This window comes from Enhydra lutris, unplaced genomic scaffold (genome assembly GCF_002288905.1).
Source record: "Enhydra lutris kenyoni isolate GAN:26980312 unplaced genomic scaffold, ASM228890v2 scaffoldscaffold1, whole genome shotgun sequence".
Lineage (NCBI taxonomy): Eukaryota > Metazoa > Chordata > Mammalia > Carnivora > Mustelidae > Enhydra > Enhydra lutris.
Window position 1 is genome coordinate 52,641,187 of NW_019154085.1, and position 24,939 is coordinate 52,666,125.

Here is a 24,939-nt window from a genome sequence, read left to right on the forward strand (position 1 = left end):
TATCCATTCGTCCGTTGAAGGGCATCTTGGTTCTTTCCACAGTTTGGCGACCGTGGCCATTGCTGCTATAAACATTGGGGTACAGATGGCCCTTCTTTTCACTACATCTGTATCTTTGGGGTAAATACCCAGTAGTGCAATTGCAGGGTCATAGGGAAGCTCTATTTTTAATTTCTTGAGGAATCTCCACACTATTCTCCAAAGTGGCTGCACCAACTTGCATTCCCACCAACAGTGTAAGAGGGTTCCCCTTTCTCCACATCCCCTCCAACACATGTTGTTTCCTGTCTTGCTAATTTTTTAAATGGCATTTACATCTGCTTTAAGGAGCCAATATCAAAATTGGCAAATAGGTCTTAGTCTTATTGGTCATGTATCTGACACTATTTTTTATTTAAAATTTATATAAAATATACCTGTAATTAGATATAAGATTAATATATTTATAAAATAACCATTTTACTTTAATAACAAGTATCAGTATAAAATTTTAAAAAATCCAGTGGTGAGTGTTTCCCTTTGAATTGCAATATCTTTTTAATCAAAAGGGGGAAAAAGTATGCATATTGTACTCATTATTTCTAAAGACAAAAAAATATATAAAATGATGGAAAAATACTCATATTTTAGCAAATGCATTTATAATGTTCTCTTTCTCCCTGGAGCCACTCATTTGGAGGCAGCTAGAAAGCATATGGAAACATTCCATGTAATTTATTGTAGTAAATGATTCACAGCCATTTTTCAAGGTAGGAAGCCTTTAGGGAAGCTTACGCTAGCCATTTATTAAAACCGTGTGTTCTGCCAAGGTAAAGAAGAGATCATTAGGTTTTATCAATACTTTCAAACAAATGTCTCCTCTAAAATGCGACGACTTATATTTAAGAAGAATCTAACCTTATGATAGTAAACAAATCTTGAGGGTAAAAAAAAAATACTTCCTGGCCTTATTACAGACCTTCTCCTAGAAAGAGTTTTATTATTTTAGTAATGCATTCTGATGTACTCACAGATTGTAATGAATACATTCATTCAACAAAAATGAATTGACTTTACGGTTTGCATTTTTATCAGCATTATAATTACTTAGAAGCCCTTTCTACATTAATTTGGTCCCCTTTTAGTAAAGTTTGCACAATAGAATTAAAATCACCAGGGTAAATTTGCAAGTGAAATGAAATGGCCTAAGAGGAAAGAAGGAGCATGTCCCATTCATTAAATGTTTAAATGAGCTGGATACATGCAAGCTGGAGGAGAGCAGCATTATTTATGTTAAAGGAATATCTGGTAAGCCTGGAAATGATTGAAATTTGCAGAAACTTAAACGTAGGATGTGATTCTGCCTAGTTTTCCTGGTTGGAGTGTTTTCTGGCATAAAAACAAAGAGCAAATCTGTTGTGTTCAAACCCTTTCTTTTCCTGGTAGGAGTTACTCAAAGATTGTGGAATTTTTTTTCTTAAGGTTTCCTATAAAATGAGCACTAATATTGGCCATTTCTTAGATTTATCTTTTCTTCTGGGTATAATCTTATATATCTCTACATAATGATCATTAATATCTATCACCTGACATTTTTTTTCAAAAGCTCTGGAAGAATTGGCAGTGCAAGTTAACCTAGAAAGCACTTTTACTATTTTACTGTAAAGTACTTAAAATTAATTCCCTGAAATCCCACCTTCATTTAAATAAGCCAAACCTTTGGCTTTGAGCTTTCTAGCTAATAAGTACAAAATTGGTTATATGATTCATTGTGTAAATAATATAAAAACAAGCCACCTTCAAAAAGGTTCAGTTATTCCTAGTGTTGAAATGATAAAAATTTCTACTCTGATTCCTGGTAAAGAAAGCAACAAGGAGGGACACTAGACTAAACTTAAAGGGACACCAGTCTCTGAGAAGTCATCTAGGGGGCACCTGGGTGGTTCAGTCCCTTAAGCATCTGTCTTGGGCTCAGGTCATGATCTCAGGGTTCTGGGATCAAGCTCTATGTCAGTCAGGTTCCCTGCTCAGTGAGGAATCTGCTTCTCCCTCTTGCTCCTGTTTTCTCTCTCGCTGTCTCTCAAATAAATAAATAAAAGCTTAAAAAATAAGTCATCTTAGGAAACAACAATGATATCAAAGTATGTCATGGCACATAGCAGGACAAAAGAAATATTTATCCTGTTGATTAATTGATTAATTATAGTGTATCATATTAGCCTATGCTCTAAAGAGCGTAAAATTAAATTTCTATAGGGCTTAAATGTTAAAATACTTTAAGGTCTTTGGGAAATTCATGTAAATTTATATACATTTTACTAATGAGTTTCCCAGATTTTTTTTTTAAAACCTCCCTTAAAAAGTTAAATATCACAGTTCTCATAAAGAAGAAAGTTTAATACTAGTTTAATAAAATCCCAATACACACACACACCCACCCACCCCCTTCTGTTATCTCACACCATCAGTAGAGCTTTTCTTACTGAGAAGGGTAAGCCATTAGCACAAAACTCTAGCAGAAGAAAAATGTTAGCAGCATCAGTCTGTTCCCTCAGTTTACCCGTTTATCTCCCCTGCAGCCCATGTTAAGTAGACGCACTCCAAGCTTTCTGCTAACATTACTAACATAAGCTTGTCTGCATTCAACCATTCAGTCCCAACAGAGCTTTTTCCCCTCTGCGCTGTTTCAATCTTCAGAAACTCATTCCTCTCTCCGTTTTATCTTTAAGTGCTTTTCTCCTGATTTATGCATAATTCTTCTTGACTCAACACCTTAGTCTTATCATTACTCTGAGCTGCTTCCTTGTTCAAGTAATCTTCCTCCTGACATTTCCATATTTAATATTAAAAGAAATAATAATGTGAATGCATGAATCTACTATATATAAAGAACATTAAGGTCCTTTGAAATGATCTCCTGTTTCTCCTAAGACCACATGTGTACCTAAATTTCAACTGAGGATGTAAATAATTAATTTATCATGTAAAGCTGTTTATAGCAAGTGCTGTAATTCTTTCATCTTGGCTCAATCTGGTAGTAAAAGCCATTTTATTAGCTTCTAAGTAAGGTAAATAATGTCTATGATTTCCAAATTAACGGTGTGGGCTAGCCTATTTTTATATTCACCGGAAGTGAAGCAGAATCCATACTTAAAATTACTTGCTTTGCTGTACCTAAGAAACTCCTTTTCTTAGAGTTCTTAGTTCTATCATAGTTATTAAATTCTATAGAAGAGAAGTAACAGGTAAGGGTATTTCTAGGTTTCTGTTTTTCTTTTAACTGTGAAAGCTTGATTTTTCCAGAAAAGAAAAGGTAGCACAATAAAGCATCGGTAACAAAAAACTAAGAAATTCATATTCAGCTGCTTGACTAACCAGTGCCAGGGAAGGAAACATAAAGTTTGGGAAAAGGAAAAATCTATAAAATCTGTAAATATTATGGCCAGATAAAATGCCAAGTATAATATTTTTGTAGTACCAAGATTCTTAAAGTGGTCCTTAGTTAATACTCACCAGTTTTTGAAAGGAGTTATCAAGGGCACCTGGGTGAGTCAGTCAGGTGAGTGTCTTGGTTTCTACTCAGGTCATGAGCTCAGGGTTGTGAGATCAAGCCCTGCACTGGGCTCCAGGCTGACTGTGGAGCCTGCTTAAGATTTTCTCTCTCCCTAACCTTCTGCTCCCCCCACCCCCTCCACTTGATCTCTGTTTCTCTCAAAGAAAAAAAGAAAGAAAGGAAAAGAGTTATCATATATAAGATATTATGAAGATAAACCAACTAAAGGCAAGCTTACATATCTGTGTGACAGAAAACAAAATGTTTTAGAGTAAGTATATATTCCATATATATTTATATGTTTAAATATATGTTTAAATATTTTGCATGGTTAGAAATGTAGGCATAATAGCAGTGACAAAATATCAACAAAATGCCTTTTATATTTTAATGGTCCAAATTCTATATTCTTGTGTCAAATAAATAAGAATTGTGTCTCAAGATATCATGGGAATGTCATTGGTTTTCTGTATAAACCATGAACAGTTCTCTCTCATTTTAGTAGGCAGTCCTAGTTAATAATCTATTCTCACCATTAAAACCTATCATTTTTATTTAAACAGAAATATACCAATAATTCCTTCTTTGCATAAAATATTTTTCTAAGATTAATTGCATTCTACACTAAATTAAAGCACAGATCAGCAGCATGAGTTGGTTTAGTTATTTCTGTTTTTAAAGCTTTTAAGAATAGAGCATGAATTTTTGGTCCCAGTAGCCTATGACAGTGAGGGGGGTGAATCTGTTCTATATTGAACACTATTCCCCTAGTACACCTTTATCAGATGCTTTAAATGTATTAGAATTTGATTCTCAGAGTAACCCTAGTAGGTATCGTAAATGGGTTTCGTTTTTCATATACCTTATTATACTACATCATACTTGATCTGAGTCAGTTTTTGTAAGAAGTTAAGATAACAGCCGAAGACCTGAGTGTCAAAATTGCTCTCTGCTTATCTTAGTCTGCTCAGGCTTCCATAACACAAGATTGTAGACTGGGTGGTTTCAACAACAGATGGACATGTCTCTCTCAGTTCTGGAGGCTGAAAGTTCCAGATCAGGGTGCCAGCATGGTCAGGCTCTGGCAGGGACACTTGCCTGGCTGGTATGCTGCCACATTCTGGCTGTGTCTTCATGTGACAGAAAGAGAGCTAGCTCTGGTCTCTCCTTTCCTTTCCTTTCCCTGTAAGGCACCAATCCCATCATTGGGGTTCCACCCTCGTGACCTCATCTAAACCTAATTAATTCCCACAAACCTTACCTGCAAATGCCATGACCTAGGCTGCTAGGGTGAGCATAACAACTAGGGAGAGGGGGGAAACACAAACATCCAGCTCATAGCAGTGGCTGTACAGAAGTTCATTATCCTTTCGGCCTTTAGTTTCTAATACTGTAATTGATATGGCTGAACTAGATGTTCAGCAGTTCTAGTATTCTTTTTTTTTTTTTTTAAGATTTTATTTAATTATTTGTCAGAGAGAGAGAGGGAGAGAGAGCAAGCACAGGCAGACAGAATGGCAGGCAGAGGCAGAGGGAGAAGCAGGCTCCCTGATGAGCAAGGAGCCCGATGTGGGACTCGATCCCAGGACGCTGGGATCATGACCTGAGCCGAAGGCAGCTGCTTAACGAACTGAGCCACCCAGGCGTCCCAGTTCTAGTATTCTTTATCCCTATTGTTAGATAAGCAAGAGCAGCAAGTCCAGATGATTTGTGAAATCTTTGTTCCAAGGGCAGACACATGAATTTAGAAAGCTAGAATTTAGGGGGGGAATAAATAAATAAATACATATATATGTATGTATAAAATTTTATCATATATATTATATATAATTATTTATATATATAATTGTTTTATTATATATAATATATATTATATATATAATTGTTTATATAAAATGTCTTAGAACAATGTGAAAATTTTAGGCAATCTGTCAGACACCAAAACCTAATGATTTAAAGAAAAACTCTGTTAATCAAGAATTCCTTGAACACCATATGTATACCCAGCAATGTACGGGCACCACGAGGAATATGAAAATATACCCAGAACTCAAATTCTTTTTTTGTGTATAGGGAAGTTGGTAAAGATGCTGTTTGTTACATAACATGGAATTCTTCCATGAGTGTCCCTAAGAGAATTTCATACTGCATTGAGTATTAGGAAGAGTTGGTTGTCTCCTGAGAAACAGATTTTTCCTTTTCTTTTTTGCTGCCAGACACATGGTTTATCCAGAGAAAATTAATAATATTTTGGTTTATCCAGAGAAAATTAATAATATCTTATGGCAAAATATTTATATTGGCCTTATTTGAATTCTTTTGTTCTTTTAAACATTACCATTTTTATGCAGATGAATTTTTTCTCTCTTATTTCTCTCTGTGTGTATGTTACATATATATGTAAAATTCTGTTTAAATCTACTTCTACTTTTTTACAAGATGAAATCTAAATAAACAAATAGGCACACAATCCCTATACTCAATCCAAATGAGAATACAAAACAGTCATTGTTGAAACAAAAAGTCTGTGTACTGCTATGCCTTAGGGGGCATTCAGCGAAACCTCTGATAAGAACAGGAGTGGGTCTGAAAGACTTCACAGAGCTGTCAGGAAGCACAGAGAATGGAGTGTCTGCAAGGACAGCGGGGATACTGGTCCAAACTGAAGAGAAGGCCTGGACTGAGGAGAGTGGAACATCAAGTTTTATAAGTAGAGGAGCTAAGATTATAATAGAATGTAAATGTCAAGCAAGGGAATTTTGATTTGACGGGACAAAAGAAGCTTTCAGACTGCAAAGGTTGTCAAAAGAGAGGTTGTAGCCTATTTCTAATACAACCTCATGAAAATACTTGGACGTGAACTTCTGTTATTAAAAATGACATGGTGAACACAGGCAAAAATGAAAAGGGCTTTTTATTCTTGTTATTTATTACCCAAGTATAATTTCACCACAAGCAGGGACAGACTATATAACTTTCTTTCAGTTCATTTCTTTTATTCTTTTATCAAAGGACTTGATCCAATAGAGAGCAAGGAGCCACATGTAGTATATACAGAACTGATACCTTTCCATTAAAGAAAAAAAAAGGCTTCAGTAGGTTACCATAGAAACAGCCTAGCATCCATTCCAGTTTTTAATAAAAGACCTTAGTCTTCTAATGAAAACCTACCAGATAGTATATTCCTACTCCAACTTTCTAGCTGCTAACTCTCTAAATAGATAAGGGGATGTTCTTTATATTTAAAAGAAGTAAAACATGTGCATCTGGTGGGGAAATGCAGAATGTTTTTAAGAGACACTCCTTCTGCAAAAATATAAAATAAAATAAACCTGACAAATTCAGAAGCACATTTTTTGCTCATTGCAACATCAAGGAATGATCAAAGTGGTCTTTAAAGCTCTCAGGGGCCAGTGTTCAATCCATGTCTTACACATGGCTAAGAGCAAATGCCACTTCTATGTGGCAAAAGTGGTCACATTATAATTCCATCTACTAAAGAGAACTTGTCTTCATCTTGCCAGTGAAACAAGTGGCCCAAACGAGATTTATTACACGAGTCTTAGTGTGTTACAGACTAATCTAATATAAAGATATGGTCCCCAATTTTAGACTCAAGTTTTTAGAGACATGTTAAAATTTATTTCTAAGATCTCCTGTAAAGAATTCCAAGTAATTTAGGTCGATAATACCCCTTTCAGAAAGTAGAATTTAACTCTGTTGCCCACCTTGCATGTGGACTCTGCTTATTGACTTGCTTTCAAACAGTAAAACATGAAAGCTGGTGGTGGGGTTATAACTTCATGGTGGAGAAACATGGCCTTTACTCCCTTGGGTAAGTGACCAGGGCTCTGCATCGTGAGTCATGTTGGCACCCTACACTTCTGATATGATGTGATGAGAATGGTCCTTCACCTTCATGGTCATTGTCTCAAAAACATTCTAACCACAAGATAAACATTAGACAATCCCACACAGAGGGACAGTCTGTAAAATACCTAAACAGTGTTCCTCAAAACTATCAAAGTCATCAAAAAGATGACAGTCTGAGCATTGGTCAGAGTAAGCTAAGGAGACCTGATGGCTAAATGTAATGTGGTATCAGATGAGATCCTGGAAAAATATGAACATGGGATCAGATGGACACTTTAGGGAAAAACAGTGAAATCTGAATAGTCTAGAGTTTAATTCTTTAAATATCCAAGAAGCAGATGTTAAGTGTGTGGAAGAGCATGGGATTTGGGGGCTGATAGACTGTATTTCAAAGACAGGTTCCCATAAACTGAGTGAAGTGGGGGAATCTGTTTGATCTTTTCATGCACCCTGTTCCTCGTTTGTAAAGGAGGAAATACAATGCTTACCTTGAAAGACCACTAAAAAATCTATAACATATGATATGTGGTCTATCATATCTCCATAAACAATATACTTAAAATGACTTCCATCCTCACAGCAGGTACTCCCCAAATGGTGTGTACTTTCTCTCCTTCCATTTGCTTGCATCATAGCATCCAAAAGCCAGACAGAACCTCTGTCCCTTTGCCTGAGCACCTGTCAGAGTAGTCTTTCACTGCCAGAGGCCACTTTGCCCACCTAGTTAACTAATCTCGCAGTTCTGTGGGTCTAATTCAGGCAAAGCATGGCTGGTTCTCTGCTTGCGATCTCACAGAATTAAAATCAAGGTGTTGGCCAGAGCTGAGACCTCACTGGAGGGTCAGAGTCCGAGGTTCCTGGTTATCAGCAGATTTTAGTTTCTTGCAGTTGGAGGACTGAGCTCCAATAATTTTGTGTTATGGTGCATGACTTTTTGTGTTTTTTTTGTTTTGTTTTGTTTTTCTGGCTCTCTGCCAGTTCCTCCTCCCACCAGTGGGGAAGCTATTAGTTCCCTTCCTATGCTGGCCCCCTCTAAAACAAGACTGTGTGTGTCTTCAAGGCCAGTAGGAAAATCTCACACTTTAAGTTGGCTAATTCTAGGTCTTATGTAACATAAAGTAATCATGGAGTGACTTTCCTGTTGTGGTAGTCTCACTCACACTCAAGGGGAGGGTGTTTATGAAGGGCATGTATATTGGATAGGAATCTTGGGGCCATCTGAGAATTCTGCCACAGTCACATAAAGAACAACATCTACACGTTCAAGTGTATCCAGTGGGATATCCAATTGGGCTTAAATCTGCAATTTATATTCTTTAGTACTACAATAGTTAAATGTGAATAGCTGGAACATGTTTATGTATTAGATATCTTGAATTGTAGACTCCCTTGAAAACCCTTCAAGACGGAGTAAAGTGGGATGCCTGGTGGCTCAGCCTTAAGTGTCTGCCTTCAGCTCAGGTCATGATCTCAGGGTCCTGGGATCAAGCCCCACATCAGTTTTCCTGCTCAGTGGGGAGTATCTTCTCCCTCTCCCTCTGCCCTTCCCCGTGCTTGTACACTCTCTCTTCCCCATCCCCCCATCAATTAAATAAATCTTTAAAAAATCAATTAAATTTAATTAAATTTAAAAAGATATGCACAAATGATGCCATGCCTGCAATAATGCAAATAAGTAGGTGAGAGTAGTTAAAGTGATACAAGAAGAAAATGAAAAATGTACTAGAACTTCAGGTTGGGTAGTAGTCTTTTTCTGGGCAAAGTGGAATTAAGATAGTTCTTGTGATGAGAGCAGAACATACCCAGTCAGGGATGGAAAGATGAGGTAACTTGCTGATCACCAATTCAGAAATGTAAAGTTGTAATATACAGTTATATCAAAGTAAAAAGAGAAAGAGTTAATGCATCCTGGACGATGTTGAGGACAGGATGAAAATACTGAACATGAGATGCACACCCACATCCCTTTTTTTTTTTTTTTTTTTTTTTTTTTTGAGATTTTGTTTATTTGAAAGAGAGAAAGAGAGCACAAGCAGGAAGGAGGTGCAGAGAGAGAGGGAGAAGCAGACGGGGCTCCATCCCAGGACCCTGAGACTATGACCTGAGCCAAGGCAGATGCCCAACTGACTAGGCCACCCAGGCACCCCCCACATCCTACTTTTAGCAATAGAGTTTGAGAGCATTAAATCTGCAAAAGACCATAGATACCATCTAGGCACATAAATCAAGATCACATAGAAGCTACCTACTCTCCTTACCTGCTTCTACCTAGACCACTGAGCTGACAGGCCAGAGGTGAAGCCTGAAATCAGTTAAGGCAGAAAAACATCCTACTTGGGAGCAGAAGTCTCTTGGCAGCTCCATTGATGAACTCAGCTCCATCTCCTCATTCCTCATGCTAATTTCACGATGGGATGACATACAGTCAGAACATTCTGAAATAAAAATCACATTGCTGAAGGTCTAATTTTTGTTGTTAAACAATTTTTCTTATTATTTCAATACAAATTTACCTGGGCCATTTTTACAGAATGAGGGAGGAAGAAAACTATTAGAATGTATGTGAGAGCTTTTTAAAATAATTTATCCTTCTGGATTCTTGTTAACAGAGTTTTCAAATTGACTGCACTTCAGTTACCTAAAGCAATCTGCTAGAGGGCCCAAAGTTCCAAAGTAACAAAGTGATAAGATGTAAGAGGCAGTGTAGTCAAGTGAAAGAAAAGTAACCAATGAGATTGGGGTCCGGAGAAACTTCAGTCACTAAGTGGCTCTGGCCAAGTATGTGAATCCTGTAACTCCATTGGCTTAAGATTCTTCAAAGAGAAAGCGAAGCAGTTGACATATAGTGACAGAGCCCCTTCAAACTGAACTTTTACACTAAATAGGAAGAACTCAACAGAAGTGCTTTATAAATTCATAAATTCATCTAGAAAAATCACCACCTCTATAATAAAGCTGAATCAAATGCACTTACAAGCCTTTTAAACACACATAGGATATATATGAGTGTAATGTAAATATATGAAAATTAGTGTGTATTGCAAGGTATTTCTTCTGTTAAGATGGAAGAACCCCTATAGCAATGCAGAGCCAACAGAGGGCGTTTGGTTCCTGAGCCTCTTCACAGAACAAGTGAACCAGCTCTGCATCTTGCTTTGCTTCGACAGTTTTGCCAGCAGCTGCTATGCTACAAATCTGAGCAAAATTTGCTTGCAGTTTTTCAAATTTCAGATTTTTCAAAGGGGTGAACATAAATGCCTTTGAACATACTCCCCAAAGTGAAAAATCCAGAACAAACCACATGTGTATGTGAAGTAATGAAAATGCTTACATTCTCTGAAAAAAATGTTAAGATTGTAAAGAACTGAGACTGAAATTGGAAATTGGCTGTCACCTTTTATATGTTAGGAATTGTTCGTAAACTCATTTGAGTACATCAGTTCAGAGACAGAAATTAATCTGGTCCCTATAAAGTCTACAATAAAAGCAGGTAATTCGGGGCGCCTGGGTGGCTCAGTGGGTTAAAGCCTCTGCCTTTGGCTCAGGTCATGATCTCAGGGTCCTGGAATCGAGCCCCGCATCAGGCTCTCTGCTCAGCGGGGAGCCTGCTTCCCCCTCTCTCTTTCTCTTCCTGCCTCTCTGCCTACTTGTGATCTCTGTCAAATAAATAAATAAAATCTTTAAAAAAAAAAAAAGGTAATTCACCTCATCAAAGTCAAGAACCACCTTATGAAGATACATTTCAATAGAAAAATGATTGTAAAAATTATTGATGCTTTCGGAAATCATAACTGAATGTTAAAATTTCAGCCCAGACAGCAAGATAAAATAGATGTGAAATCTAAAATCAGACTTCCCTATGCAGAATTTGCAGACACTTTGGAAACTACTTCCATGACTTTTAGACCCTTCAACCATCATACAGAATCAAAGGAGGCATGTAAGTTCCTTAGGGCACCATAACAAACTTGCACAAACCGTTTGGCGTGAGCAATAGAAGTTCATTGTGTCTCAGTACTTGAGGCTACAGTCAGAAATCACAGTGTCAGGAGGGGCTTATTTCTTCCAAAACCTGTAAGGGAGAAGCATTTGTTGCTGCTTTTAACTTGTGGTGTTCGCCTGCAATCCCCATGGCCTGTGATGATGCATTGCTCCGATGGAGGCATTTTTTTCTGTGTATGTCTCCATCTCTGCCTTCTAAGGACACCAGCCATTTCGGGTTAGGCCTCCACCCTCTCCAGTATGATCTCCTCATCACTTACCTAATCCCATCTGCAATGACCTTACTTCCAAATACATTTACATTCTGAGGTGCTTAGAGGTGAAGGACTTCAGCATTTCTTTTGGGGGACACAATTCAACCCATAACAGGAGGTATCACAAGATGGAGAGGATTCGGGTTTTCTATGAAAAGAGCAGTTGCCCTCCCTCTAGAGAAGAGGGGGTGGGATTCTAGTTTCCAGGGACAAACCTTACTGAGGAGGACTCAAGGCAGGGGTACCTTCCTGGTTGTGCAACCCATGCCCTCAAGAAGAGCCCTACAATTGGAAAGCCTTAATAATTTTTGAACAGTAAATCCTGCATTTGCATTTGGCACTAGGCCCTGCAGATTACACAGAACACCATTTTAAGCACTTGTTTGCTGTGTGCTTGCTGCTCTTGGGGAATGTGGCAGGCTGTGACTTGACTCACACGTCGTAAAGCTGGCCTGTGACAACTGAAGTGACTCTACCGCCTGAGTCAGCTCGCCTCCCCAAGTTGCTCAAGTCGTAAGAAGTGGCCCACTTACAAAACACGCGTTGTCATCTTCATAGCACGCAGTGAGAGGTGCTTAGCAATGAGAATCTCCCAAGAACCATAAATGCTCCCAGGAGAAGGAGCTTGAAATCTCTGCCATGCCAGAGATCAGGAAGGAGTTACCAAGAGACAGTTTAGGTAAGACCTCTTACAGAGGCTTTTATGACCCTGGGGGAATCAAAACCCAGTTAGCAGCCTTCAGGAATATGGGAGTGGGCAAGACAGATAAGAAAGAAAAGAAGTTCTCAAGATGGTAAAATAGAGAAGTTCACCAAGCCCTAACCCACTGCAGGCTTCCAGCCTAAAGCACATCCAATTTCAAGAAAAGGAGATTTGGGATTACATTCCTTTCAGAATTTCGATTAATAATGTTAAACAGATCATTCTAATTTCTGAACTGAATTCCTAGGGGTCCTGGACAAGTAAGCAAAAAAACCTATAGTTTCCATCTAGGAGTAGGGAAAGATGCATTATTTCCTTCAATGTAACGGTGTTAGGGGCTGAGTTGTGTCCCCCTCCCCATTCGTATGTTGAAGTTCTAATCCCAGTATCTGAGAATGTGACATTTGGAGATACAGGAGCTCTAAAGATGTGATTGAGATAATTAAAGTGGTCCCTAACCTAATATGGATGTTGTTTTTATAAGAAGAAGTGATCAGGACACAGGCATCAAAGTAAGACCATGGAGGACACAGGGAAAAAATGGTCATCCACAAGCAAAAGAGAGAGGTCCACAGGAGAAACCAATTGCACTGATAACCTGATCTAGAACTTGTGGCCTCCAGTACTCTGAGGAGATTAAAAGCCATCTAGTTTATGGTACTTTGTTCTGGCAGCCGTAGCAAACTAATGTAATAGGAGACAATAAAAACTGCATTGTTGTAGTCATCAGAGTAGTTTTGGAAGGGCCCACAAAAACGGAACAAAGGATCTATCACTTCTTATAAGATAGCTGAACCTAGAACAATTGAGTAAAATTGGCCTCTGTGGTGGTTGTTTCTACAGCAAGCGTGACCAGCAGACTACAGAAGAAGATGTCTAGTGCTAGATGGCTGATAATTTTATGTGTTAGAACAAATATGAAGATTAGTGCAAAACGGAATATTCAAAGCACCATAAATTATTGCATCTATACAGTTCATGTAAAAAGCTCTGCTTACAGAAGACGTGGTATATATACACAATGGAATACTATGCAGCCATCAAAAGAAATGAAATCTTGCCATTTGCGACGACGTGGATGGAACTAGAGGGTATCATGCTTAGCGAAATAAGTCAATCGGAGAAAGACAACTATCATATGATCTCCCTGATATGAGGGAGAGGAGATGCAACATGGGGGGTTAAGGGGGTAGGAGAAGAGTAAATGAAACAAGATGGGATTGGGAGGGAGACAAACCATAAGTGACTCTTAATCTCACAAAACAAACTGAGGGTTGATGGGGGGAGGGGGGTTGGGAGAGGGGGGTGGGGTTATGGACGTTGGGGAGGGTATGTGCTATGGTGAGTGCTGTGAAGTGTGTAAACCTGGCGATTCACAGACCTGTATCCCTGGGGATAAAAATATATGTTTATAAAAAATAAAATTAAAAAAAAAAAAGCTCTGCTTACTACACTTTGCAATAATGTTAAGTTGGTACATATAGGAATATGAATGTAATTGTACAATGGAACGACAGGACAAACTTATTTAATATATGTATGAACTGTGTCACACGTGGTTTCTAACACATATAGGTGCTCAGTTAATGTTAACTTTCTCCATATTCCTCTTTTATAGTGGATGGAAGGACACTGAGATTGATTATTTTACTCTGCTTCTAGTCCCCTTCGTTTAAAGTGATGAGACTTTGATTTAATGCATTGTTACTAGAATCATCCTGGCATTGCAGCAACTGAAATACGTGCTAAATCTAGTATTTGTGTTAACTCACTTCTGGTTTTCGTGAGAATCAGTATTGATAACCAGTGATAAAGCAATTTGAGTGGTAACTAGAAAGGGGGGAATAGTGTCCAATTTTTGTAAAAGAACATACAAGTAGACTTCACTAATGAGGGACTCGATCTTGTAAAGCCATCACCATGTGTGATGCTTAAGTTAATGTGCTTCATATGTGTTCAGAATTGAAAATCTTACCTTATAATCAGGCATAAGTGTTTTAACTGCAACAGGAGAGCAGGTCAGGCAGATACTCTGCCAGGAACTACACGTACCAAACTGAGATGTGGGGTACTGACACGGGTAACAGCCGTAGGGAGTCCTCACTTCCTGGAGAATCTAAAATGAGATGTGAGGTTGTCCCCAAAGTCGTAAGAAACTCAGTAGAGGCTGACTATATATGCTGCAAGGGTCAGGACACTCTGTCATTGGTATGAGAGCCCCTCCTCAAGACTGTGTGCCAAACCCTAGGCAAGAGCCGAGCCTGGTGGGCTCCTGTTCTAAAATTCTTTGGGAACTGGACGTACTATCAAGGCAGGAATCCATATACAAGGCCATATCCTGGGAGCACCTCTAGGCCTGGGGTAATAACGCTAGCTGTCAGCCACTGCTATCTGTGTACCTGGATCTCTACAAAGTACTTTGCATGTAAAATTTTCATCTGTCCCAAAGTGAGTTCCATGAACCTCCTGCAGTAGGAGATATAAAAAGCATGAAGATGACAATTATGGGTAAAAAGATAATAGATATAAAGGGTAAATAATTGAGATCAAGCCTAATAATTTCCAGGTAAAAATCAAGAAAGACATATGTATACTGATGCACTTTTTATTATTATACAGAATATAAACAATCTTAGGAACACCTCTGCATAAAAATGAGATTCTCAGGTATGAAAAATAAATTAATCCTGTTAATTATTCATTAGGATTTGTTAACCAATTAATGCCAGAAAATAAAGCATTATATACATATTTTTTTTAAGATTTTATTTATTTATTTGAAGAGAGAGAGTGAGAGCACAAGCTGGGAGATGGAGACGGAGAGGGAGAAGCAGGCTCCCTGCTGAGCAGGGACTCCCCCCAGCGCAGGGCTCAATCCCAGGACCCCAGGATCATGACCTGAGCCGAAGATAGCTGCTTAACCAACTGAGCCACTCAGCCATCCCTATACAGATTTTTTTAAAGAAAAATTATTTGTGAGACAAGTATTTTTTTTCAAGTGCAAAGGCCAAAGAAAGATAACTTCAGATAATATATATATGCTCAGAAAATATTCTACAAATATATCTTTCTTGAATATAAATCACTTAAAATAGCTACTGATTGACCATAAATGAATTAAAGTTAGGAATTAAGGAGCAAAGAATGTGATTGACTTCTCTCAACAGGTAAAGTCTCCAAACTATTGTAAGAGATCTGAGGAGAAATCATTGTTCAGGCCATAATTATACAAAATTAGTGGCAAATGTGTACAAAATTAGTGGCAAATATGGATACTTTGGTGTTTCCATTTACATTGGCATCTGTATACAACTAAAAGTATAATTTCTATGTGGAAAATTACACTTCACATTAAAACAAAAGATTAAAGAAATTTCTCTAGAAATTTCCCTCCTTCAAATTAAGGTTTATTACTAGTTCATTTACTTAAATATGTTTATATGAAATTAAATATTGTATTAATGCAGACCATGTTTGGAAAGGATAAAGTACTAATTATCTGATACGTGTTTCTTTTATTCTCTTAATTTAATCATAATTTCCATTAAAAGTGTGAATATTAAGGGCACCTGGGTGGCTCAGTGGCTTAAGCCTCTGCCTTCAGCTCAGGTCATGATCTCAGGGGCCTGGGATCGAGCCCCACATTGGGCTGTCTGCTTAGCAGGGAGCCTGCTCCCCACCGGCCCCCCCGCTCTCTGCCTGCCTCTCTGCCTACTTGTGATCTCTGTCAAATAAATAAATAAAATCTTTATTAAAAAGTACTAAAGATAGAAATTTTTTTTCTGAATGCCATACATGAGATCTATATTTTATATAGTTTAATTAAATGAACTTCATATATTCTCAAGTTTTTACATCTTTGTGAAGAATTTCTTTTGAGTTTTTCTCCTACCACCTATGATTTTCAGGGAAGCCCTTAGTTCTGGAGAGGCAACCCTTTCAAGACTAACTCGTTCAGCTTACACACTAGGGCTCCAGAGTTTATAGGGTAATATTGAGCTGACTTCCTGTAATTTTACCAGTCTGTTTTGGGAAACTAAAAGATCCTCAAATAACCTTCCTCATTACACTACCTCTTGACATTGTAAGGAAAAAAATACCCACAGAATACTGAAGCATGCTTATCAGAGCAAACAGAAGAAAATAACTTCCATAATTATTAACTTAATAGCTCTTGTGACCCTTTAATAGTCAATGTTATAAATAAAATATTCATACCAGGAGTTTAAAAAATAGAGATTATTACAGTATCAGTTCAAGTTAGCTAACAGTGAATCTACAATCCACCGTAACATTTCTTGGCTATTTTGAGAAGTACTGTAGCCAAAACCAGCTATAATCATATGATAAAGATAAGTATAGAGCCTACCTTTTTTTAATGAGGTCTCTAGAGAAGCTCATTCTACAATGTTTGGAAACACACTGACAGTATTTAATAAAATTTACATGATGTTCTTATGGAGAGAAAGATTTAAATGTCTTCATGAAAAACACTGTTCTCTCTATAGAATTAGGGAATTGGTCATGTGGTGAGAACAAGGGCTGTATAGTTATATCTATACATATATATACATATATATAACTATATCCCTATAGTTAACTTTATTTTACTGAGTCTGTTGTGAGATATATAAGGCAAGTACAGGGCAGGAAATACGGTGCCAGCAAATAATGTGTTTAATAATTTGTTAAATTGAGGCTTCACAAAAACCTTTAACACAGATAACACTGTCCCTATTTTCCAGTTGAGGAAAGGGACTGAGAGATGCAAACTCAGTTTCTCAAGATCACACAGCAGAGACTGTTTGAAAACACAAGTTGATATGAACGTTTCCACAGAGAACTCTGCTATACTGTGACTTTTTTGTTTTTACGGGATTATTTCATCAGTTGAATTTTATATTTTCAGGTATTTTCTTATACTGCTGACAAAGAAATCCGAACCGATGACTTATGCTTGGATGTGTCTAGACTCAGTGGACCTGTAATCATGCTAAAATGCCACCACATGAGAGGAAATCAATTATGGGAATATGATCCTGAGGTATAGTCTTTTCCTTAACTTACTTACTATTTAGTGCTTAAATCCAGTTATATATTTCAAATACATTTCAATTCTGAGCTCTTTTTTCTGCGCTAGAAAAACTGTATTTTCAAGCATGCATTCCTCTGATAGCATTAGGATGGTATAGTATATAAATAGGGTTTTTTCAAACGCATTCATTAGTATAAAAATGAATAAGGAAAATAGTCATTTTTATGTGTTTAAAATGTGTGTGTACATGCTTAACATATATTAGGCAAAGGGGCCAGCTATGGTTATCTGAGAGGTGTGTATGAAGATACACATTATAGGACAATATCAACAATATTTCCATTTTTCAAATTTTATACTGTTTTAATAGGTGAAATTTGTCCTTCTCAATTTAAGGGGAAAAAAAGAGGGGGGAAAGCATGAATGCTTTTTATAATAGTAAATACTTTGCAAAATTCAATAAAGTAATTAGGCCCATAATCAACTAAACAGCATTTTCTCAATATAGCACATCTTTCTGATAGAAGAGTGGGAGAGAAAACAATAAAATTACAGTTGGGAATTTATAGCCGGGCAGTGTGTAAAAACCAGATCAACCATCAGATGGAGCTAATAAAAAAGAAATATCTTCTTCTCCATAAAGAAGTTGCCTTGAAACAGCTTCATTTCTTTCAGTTCCCTTGGCTTAGCAAAATGAAGTGGGTCATCTGTGTTACATTTTCCACATTATTAAATGGTTGGTGACTTATTTAAGATAAGAAATAAACTACTCTTGCAAGATAAATAATGCACTAGAGGCAAATGAATTTCACAAATGCAGTGTTCTACCTCAGCCCAAGATACTCAGCCAGTGTAACATTTAAAAAAACTAATCCACAGAGTCCTTGGTATTATTGATATTGCAATAAGGCCTTCTTATTTGAATGTCATTTCAAATTGCATGATGTAGTTTCTTAATAGGAAAACTTATTGAAGTTTTACATAATTTGAAACTGATTGTGTAGGGTTAAAATTTGACCTTAAAATTTATATAATAGAACTGAGCTCTCTGGACTTACAATGCTCTTCTGGGACATAAGGAAGGGCAAACATCTCGAATCTTTCCTATAATAGACCAGTGTGTTCTCTTCAGACTCTTGTGTCCCCGGTACCTTGTTTACCTCAGTCTGACCCCCATATTTTTTCCTCTTGAGCTCTCATCATACCACCCTTAATATTAAGACTGCAGAAGATATTTCCTTCAATAATACACGGAGGTAAACCTGGAACTTTGGCTCCCTCCCTCTTCTATTAGGAAAAGTACGATAAATGTTCAGATAAAAGAGAAATCCTGAAAGTAGTATTTTTTTAAATAAAATTTTTTGTTGTTGCTGTTGCCCTTTAGTTTTCACCAGGAGCTCAGGACTTTGTTGGGCTTGCATGAAAAATGAAGAAATCTAGCATATATTTCTAAGGGAAGGGGGATGAGTGTATATACTTTTTATAAGATGAAGCAATGTTGAATTTCAGGATACCACTTTAAATCTTCAAAATTTTCTTTAATCTTTGAGTAGATGATGGCTGCTATAGTCATAAGTCAGATTCTTTAATTTCTGAACTAACCATATTGTTAGTATATAGGTGTATATTTTACATTTTTACCAGCCAGCAGAAAGATTTTTGAATACTAAGGGATTTTGACAGTCTTAAAAGAGGAAAAAAAAAATAAAGGTTGCTTCACCTAGGACAGAGAAATGGTTTTTGTAAATTGACTATTTTTGATAACTAGTATTTATCTGTTGTAGGATTTTTCAAGCATTGCGATATTTCAGATCATGTAAACTTTGTTTCTAGAACACACACGAAAAAAGCTTATAATATGCTATAAATATGGAGAAATGGTTTTTAAATAATCTGATCATTGTGATGATTATGTAACATAGCTTACTCTATTCTCCTATATGTTTATGTTTTCAAAATTAAATTGTGGGGATACCTGGGTGGCTCAGTCAGTTAAGCATCTGCCTTCAGCTCAGGTCATGATCCCAGGGTCCTGGGATCGAGTCCTGCTTCAGGCTCCTTGTTAAGTAGGGAGCCTGCTTCTCCATAAGCCTGCCGCTCCCCCTGCTTGTGCCTTCTCTCTGACAAAATCTTTAAAAAAGTTAAATTGTGATGTTCAGCCTGCCAAAATTCAATATTTTAAATCATATAGGGTTTTTTTTGCCAATTTTATGAATGTATAAATCATGATGGAGAGAAGTCACAAAAGAATTGAATAATTATAGGAACAATGAATTGCCTTTCTGGAAATTTCAGCTTTGAAATAAGACTGATTTTATTTGTGGAAAATGTCAGAAAGAAACATTTTTTTAAAAAGAAATGAAAATATAATACACGGGGTCATTTTAGTCTATAGAATAGTCCCAACCCTCGCCACCTAAAGTGTAATTCTAGGACTAGTAACATCACCTGGGAACTTTTTAGAATTTAGGAACCGGAGAACCCTGTATCAGAGTCTGCCTTTTAACAAATCCCCAGGTCATTTACATACATATTAAAGTCTGAGAAGGGTAGATCTAGACAGTGGCCAAACATCTACTCATCTTTCTTAGTCTTTTTATACACTGTTGGAATTATTGCAAAGTTAGGAAAAAGGCATAAATACGCTGTGGAAAACGACAGGCCTCCAGGAGAGATGGGGGAGACATAAGGGGCCCAAGGGTGAGAGATGCTGAGATGGGAAAGAAGAGTCATTGCCACATCGGGCTGGTCGTCTGGCATCCACCCTGTGGGAAGTAGGAAGTGCTGCCTGCTACTTTTTAAATTCAGTTCTTTATCTGCTGCTGTCAAAGGCAAAATTATTTTTCTTTGAGAAACCTCTGAGGTGGTGTACTATCAAAGCAGAATAAAACTTGGTGGAGGTCACAGAATTATAAGAGCTGAAACTTTTCTTAAAGTTCTCGTCTTTCAGCCTTTATCTAGAGGAAAGTAAGCACAAAGATCACACCACCAGCAGCAGGGACCGGAGTTCACTTCTAAGGAAGTAATCAAAGAAAGCTAGTTACCAGGACAATGTGAAACTCGGTGTGAACAGCTCAAATATTCCAACACTTTGTCACCCATAGTACTTTCAGTTTTAGAAAAGCAAGTCATAAATAGCAGCAGAATTTTTGGAATATGCAGAGAAAAACTGAAACCAATTCATAAATCCTCTTCTTAGGTGAGGGGTGGGGGCAAAGAAAGGGAATGAAATTTATTGTCTGCAATTTCATCTGTTTTCTCAAGCAATTCTAACAATAGGCCTGTAAGATTATATTTTTATTTTTATTCTTTACATTATTAAATATAAGAGTGTTTAAATAGCTTCTCTAGGTTTTAGACCCCAGGTTTCTGGCACGGAATTTAGCCGTGTTTCTACTATGCTACCTTGCCTCTTGAGGTCATTGAGAAACTAGAAACAATTAGGCATTTTAAATGATGCTGACCTGATAAGCTAAATGTATTACTATAATAAATGAAAGGAGTGATTAAATATTATCAGTTATTTGTGGTACCAAATTTTATTCACATAGAATTTCTCCTTAATAACTGGAAAGATGTTCTGCAATAAACGTTGTCTACTTAGTTGAATAGTCATAAAAACCACTTTGTCAGTATGGTCTAATTGCTAAAAATTGTCTGTTTTGTTGAATAGTCATAAAACCACTTTGTCAGTATGGTCTAATTGCTTACAGACTTTACACATATTCATTATGATCTAATTGCTTCTCCTTTTATTTGAATGAAACTAAGCACATGTTGGTAATAAATACATGTCTTTGGCCAACTTTGATTTGAAATATAGAGGTTCCTACTTTCTTAGCTAAGTATTTTTTAGCACAGTCATGAATTTAATTCAGTTACCACTTTATAGCTGGCTAAATATGTTCAGTTTGGGGGCAACTGAGCACCATTAGCAGAACTACAAGACCCTCAGCTGGTCTAGCGTCTCTTAAATAAATTACCTGAACATTTTGTTGCCATGAAAGTGATTGCCATAGAACTAACACAGAAAAGGAACCCTAAATTGTGTCTCACTGAAACATTTTTAAGGATATTTTTAGGGGCACCTGGGTGGCTCAGTCAGTTAAGCATCTCCCTTCAATTCAGGTCATAATCATGGACTCCTGGGATCAAGTCCCGTGTCCCGCTCCCTGCTCAGCAGGGGAGTCTGCTTCTCCTTTTCCCTCTTCTCCTTCTTTCTCTCAAACAAGTAAATAAATAAATAAAATATTTTTAAAAAGATTATTTTTATAAAGTTCTGTCATCTATCCATTCTGTTTTATTCAGATTTTCTCATATTCTGTTTGAACACTGCAGTTGTGTTCCAATCCATCTGAAATTTACATTTTCTGACAATAAGTGCACATAATCACATTTCTTTTAGAACATCCAAGCAGCTATATACAGTGTAAGAATCTAATTTTAGAACAGAACACTTATGCTCAACAAACACTATGCAACAAAGAAAAAAAAATAAGGGAGCAAACTATGATGCTAAAAATAAGTCTTGTTTTTCATGTGACTGAGCAAGTTGACTGAGAAGATGAATTCAATATCTATCTGTATCCAGTGTTTCCTAGAGTCACAAGATAAGGGATTTTTTTCAGTAGGGAAAATATGTCGGATTGATATTTACTGAAATCACACAAGCTTATATTCAGACTTTACTTAATACCTCCTCTTTTATTTACCTTTATCAGAAAGCAGGTAAATGGCAGTATAATTTCAAGGTAAGTAGTCTATAATGGCAACACGGCTGTTTCCCTGTGTAGCACTCCTAATGAAAACAGTGGCTCAGTTTACCTTTAGAAGGCTGTGTGTATCTGACTAGTATTACCTTTCCACATTCCCACTGACCCATAGCTGTGGTTTCTTACGTAGACTGAAGTAGTGAATAGGAACTGTGGTAGTATAGTATTGCAATTTTAGTTCTTGTCTCTTAAACATTTACACTTGGTCTTTAGCATACTTATATTCTGTTCTAATAAAACATGGTTCACCTTGTCAGGAGATCATACTTAATATTTTGAATAACAACTTTATTTTTTTTTAATTATGATTTTGCACTTAACCAATAGGGAAATTTTACTGCCTTGGCTATTAAAGATCTGTAACAGTCTGTTTTTTCTTACTTTGTTCATTATCATATATAACAGTCAATTGAGTTTCATTTTAAACTTTTTAACTCTTTAAACTTCATTTTAGTATGGCATCTTTTACACAGAGGCCAATATGATTAACTCTTTAATCAACCATGCAGTCATTTCTGTTCATTAAATTATCAGGTTTTTTACTTAGTGCTTTTTAATAAAGAAGGTACAAAAGTATGACTTGATTTTATAATTTTGTACGTCTTAACTTTGTCATGAACCTTGTTTTCCTAGCCTGATTCCCATAGTCCTTGCCTCTTCAAAAGGATAGATGGAGGGATCCTCCATGACACATCTTGTCTTAGATAGCAAAACATACAGGTGTGTTTAAAGGCAGGAGTTACGAATTGTTTTCTTGTATATCTTAAAGCAGTATGTCTAAAATTCTGTCAGAAATACTAGTGCTTTATACCTCAGAGGAGAATAATATTATAAACAAAAACCAATCTAGCTTAGGGTTCATATTACCCTGCTTTCTAGTGAATATTTTAAATGAAGCAATAGGAAGAGATACGTGGCAGTATGCTTCCTGTCAGCTGGAATGTCACATTACCTTCAAAACTGAGTGAATGTGACAGTCTTCCAAAGTTGTGAGAGGCCTTAGCAACAAGTATGGTAAGGGCTGATTTGCTGCATAAAAAGGAGTTAGAAGAAAAAGAAGTGTACACCCAGGGGCGCCTGGGTGGCTCAGTGGGTTAAGCCACTGCCTTCGGCTCAGGTCATGATCCCAGGGTCCTGGGATCGAGTCCCGCATCGGGCTTGCTGCTCAGCAGGAAGCCTGTTTCCCTTCCTCTCTCTCTGCCTGCCTCTCTGCCTACTTGTGATCTCTCTCTGTCAAATAAATAAATAAAATCTTTAAAAAAAAAAAAAAAAAGTGTACACCAGTATAAAAATAAGCAAAGTCTTGAATAATTAGCACAGAAGAAATATTTAAATTAACCTTATTTTTCCACTTTCATGGGCTATTTGTAACTATTAAAAATACATAAAAAATCATTTCATCTGTGTTCTTTTCTCTTTATTATCCTGTCTATGTCAAGAAATGTTTTCATGGGACACACAATACTGGTGTAGTGTAGTAAAACTGACACACATACAGTACCCTGGCATATAAGCACAAGAAATGTTAGCTGCTACTGCTATTAGTACCAAATAATTATTACAGATTTTTAAAAACTTTGCCATTATATATTACAATGTTCATACCTTTTGACCTTGTGATTTCCCTTCTAAGAATCATTTCTGAATAAATGGCTGTAGATGTGGAGAGAGATGATCAGAGCTGTTTGTGATAGCATTATTTATAATAGCTCCAAATTGGAAAAATACTCCCTCTAAATGGAAAAGTGAAATGACTTTTGGCAAATCTACTTTGTAAAAATTGTGTATTTCTTATGTTTTTAGATTAATGATAACAAAGGTGATAAGAATTGATAAGAAAACCCACAATAAACTGGGAGTATATTTAATTGGATGACCACAGTTAATACATTTGCATATTATAAATGCTAGAAATAACTAGAAAACACATAAAATATTAGTAATTGGTATCTCTTCTAGACAGAATATTCAGAAAAATAAGTAAACTACATTTCTTTTTCAAACAAATAAAAATGCTAAATGTTTTTGTGGGTATTTTGTAAAATGAAAAATACCCTTTATCTCAATGAAATTATTTGAGATTTCTAATTTTTCTTCTGGTTTAATGGGTTTTCAGAAGCACCAGGAGTGAAAGTTCTTTGAAATTTTTTCATGGTAATTCACATGATAATATTTTGGGGGAAATATTACAAATGTATTTATGAAAAAAATTATAGTATGTTTATGTTCTGGTTTCATTTTAAATCAAGAGCAACTTTATAATTTATTTTTGTTTTTAATAACAGATGAAATTCACAATCACTAACACTGGGGTCTTTGATGTTAACATGACATTTACCAGGAAAAATTTGGTTTAAAAAGAAACATCACTGAAGGTAGAGGATTAACAAGCTTAGGAATTTTAAACAGGATAGATAGGAAATTCAGGTATGGCTAAAAAAACAAAAATGAAAACAAAACTAGCCTCCTTAACAAATCAGACTATGTAGTTAACATTATCATTTTACAAATAAAATTATATATGATCTTACCTTTCATATCTTTATAAATCATTGTCTACCATTGTCCTTGAAATGGAAAATCTAATGATTTGTGTCCATTGAGCTGCCAAAGGAATGTAGTCCAAGTTTATCAGAATTTATTTTCTGCATTGGCCATTCACCATGTGTTTCAATCAAAACTTAACAAAGTGCCTCCCGTGGGCAGGCACTGGGCTTGATGACGTATGCAGTCATAGTTCCTGGTCTTCCTGGAGCTCAAGCTCCTGA

The 24,939-nt window shown here is 36.6% G+C and overlaps 1 protein-coding gene and 1 long non-coding RNA gene across 7 annotated transcripts in view; one reads left to right on the forward strand and one right to left on the reverse strand.

Annotated features, from left to right (window-relative positions):
• The window catches only part of LOC111145595 (polypeptide N-acetylgalactosaminyltransferase 13), a 447,585-nt gene that overhangs the window by 417,501 nt on the left and 5,145 nt on the right, over positions 1-24,939 (forward strand). For both annotated transcript variants that reach the window (XM_022500591.1, XM_022500602.1), the window contains exon 10: positions 17,274-17,408. In XM_022500591.1, coding sequence (XP_022356299.1) covers positions 17,274-17,408 — 135 coding nt within the window. The remainder of the gene's footprint in view (positions 1-17,273; positions 17,409-24,939) is intronic.
• LOC111145603 overlaps positions 1-24,939 on the reverse strand; it is a 97,164-nt gene that overhangs the window by 69,919 nt on the left and 2,306 nt on the right. For 2 of the 5 annotated variants that reach the window (XR_002640483.1, XR_002640479.1), the window contains 4 exons: positions 24,703-24,935; positions 14,340-14,480; positions 11,384-11,477; positions 9,510-9,840 (listed from right to left, as the gene is read on the reverse strand). This is a non-coding gene — a long non-coding RNA (uncharacterized LOC111145603). Of the gene's footprint in view, positions 1-9,509; positions 9,841-11,383; positions 11,478-14,339; positions 14,481-24,702; positions 24,936-24,939 lie in introns of those variants that run through there. The other 3 variants (XR_002640484.1, XR_002640480.1, XR_002640481.1) reach the window with 3 other exon arrangements.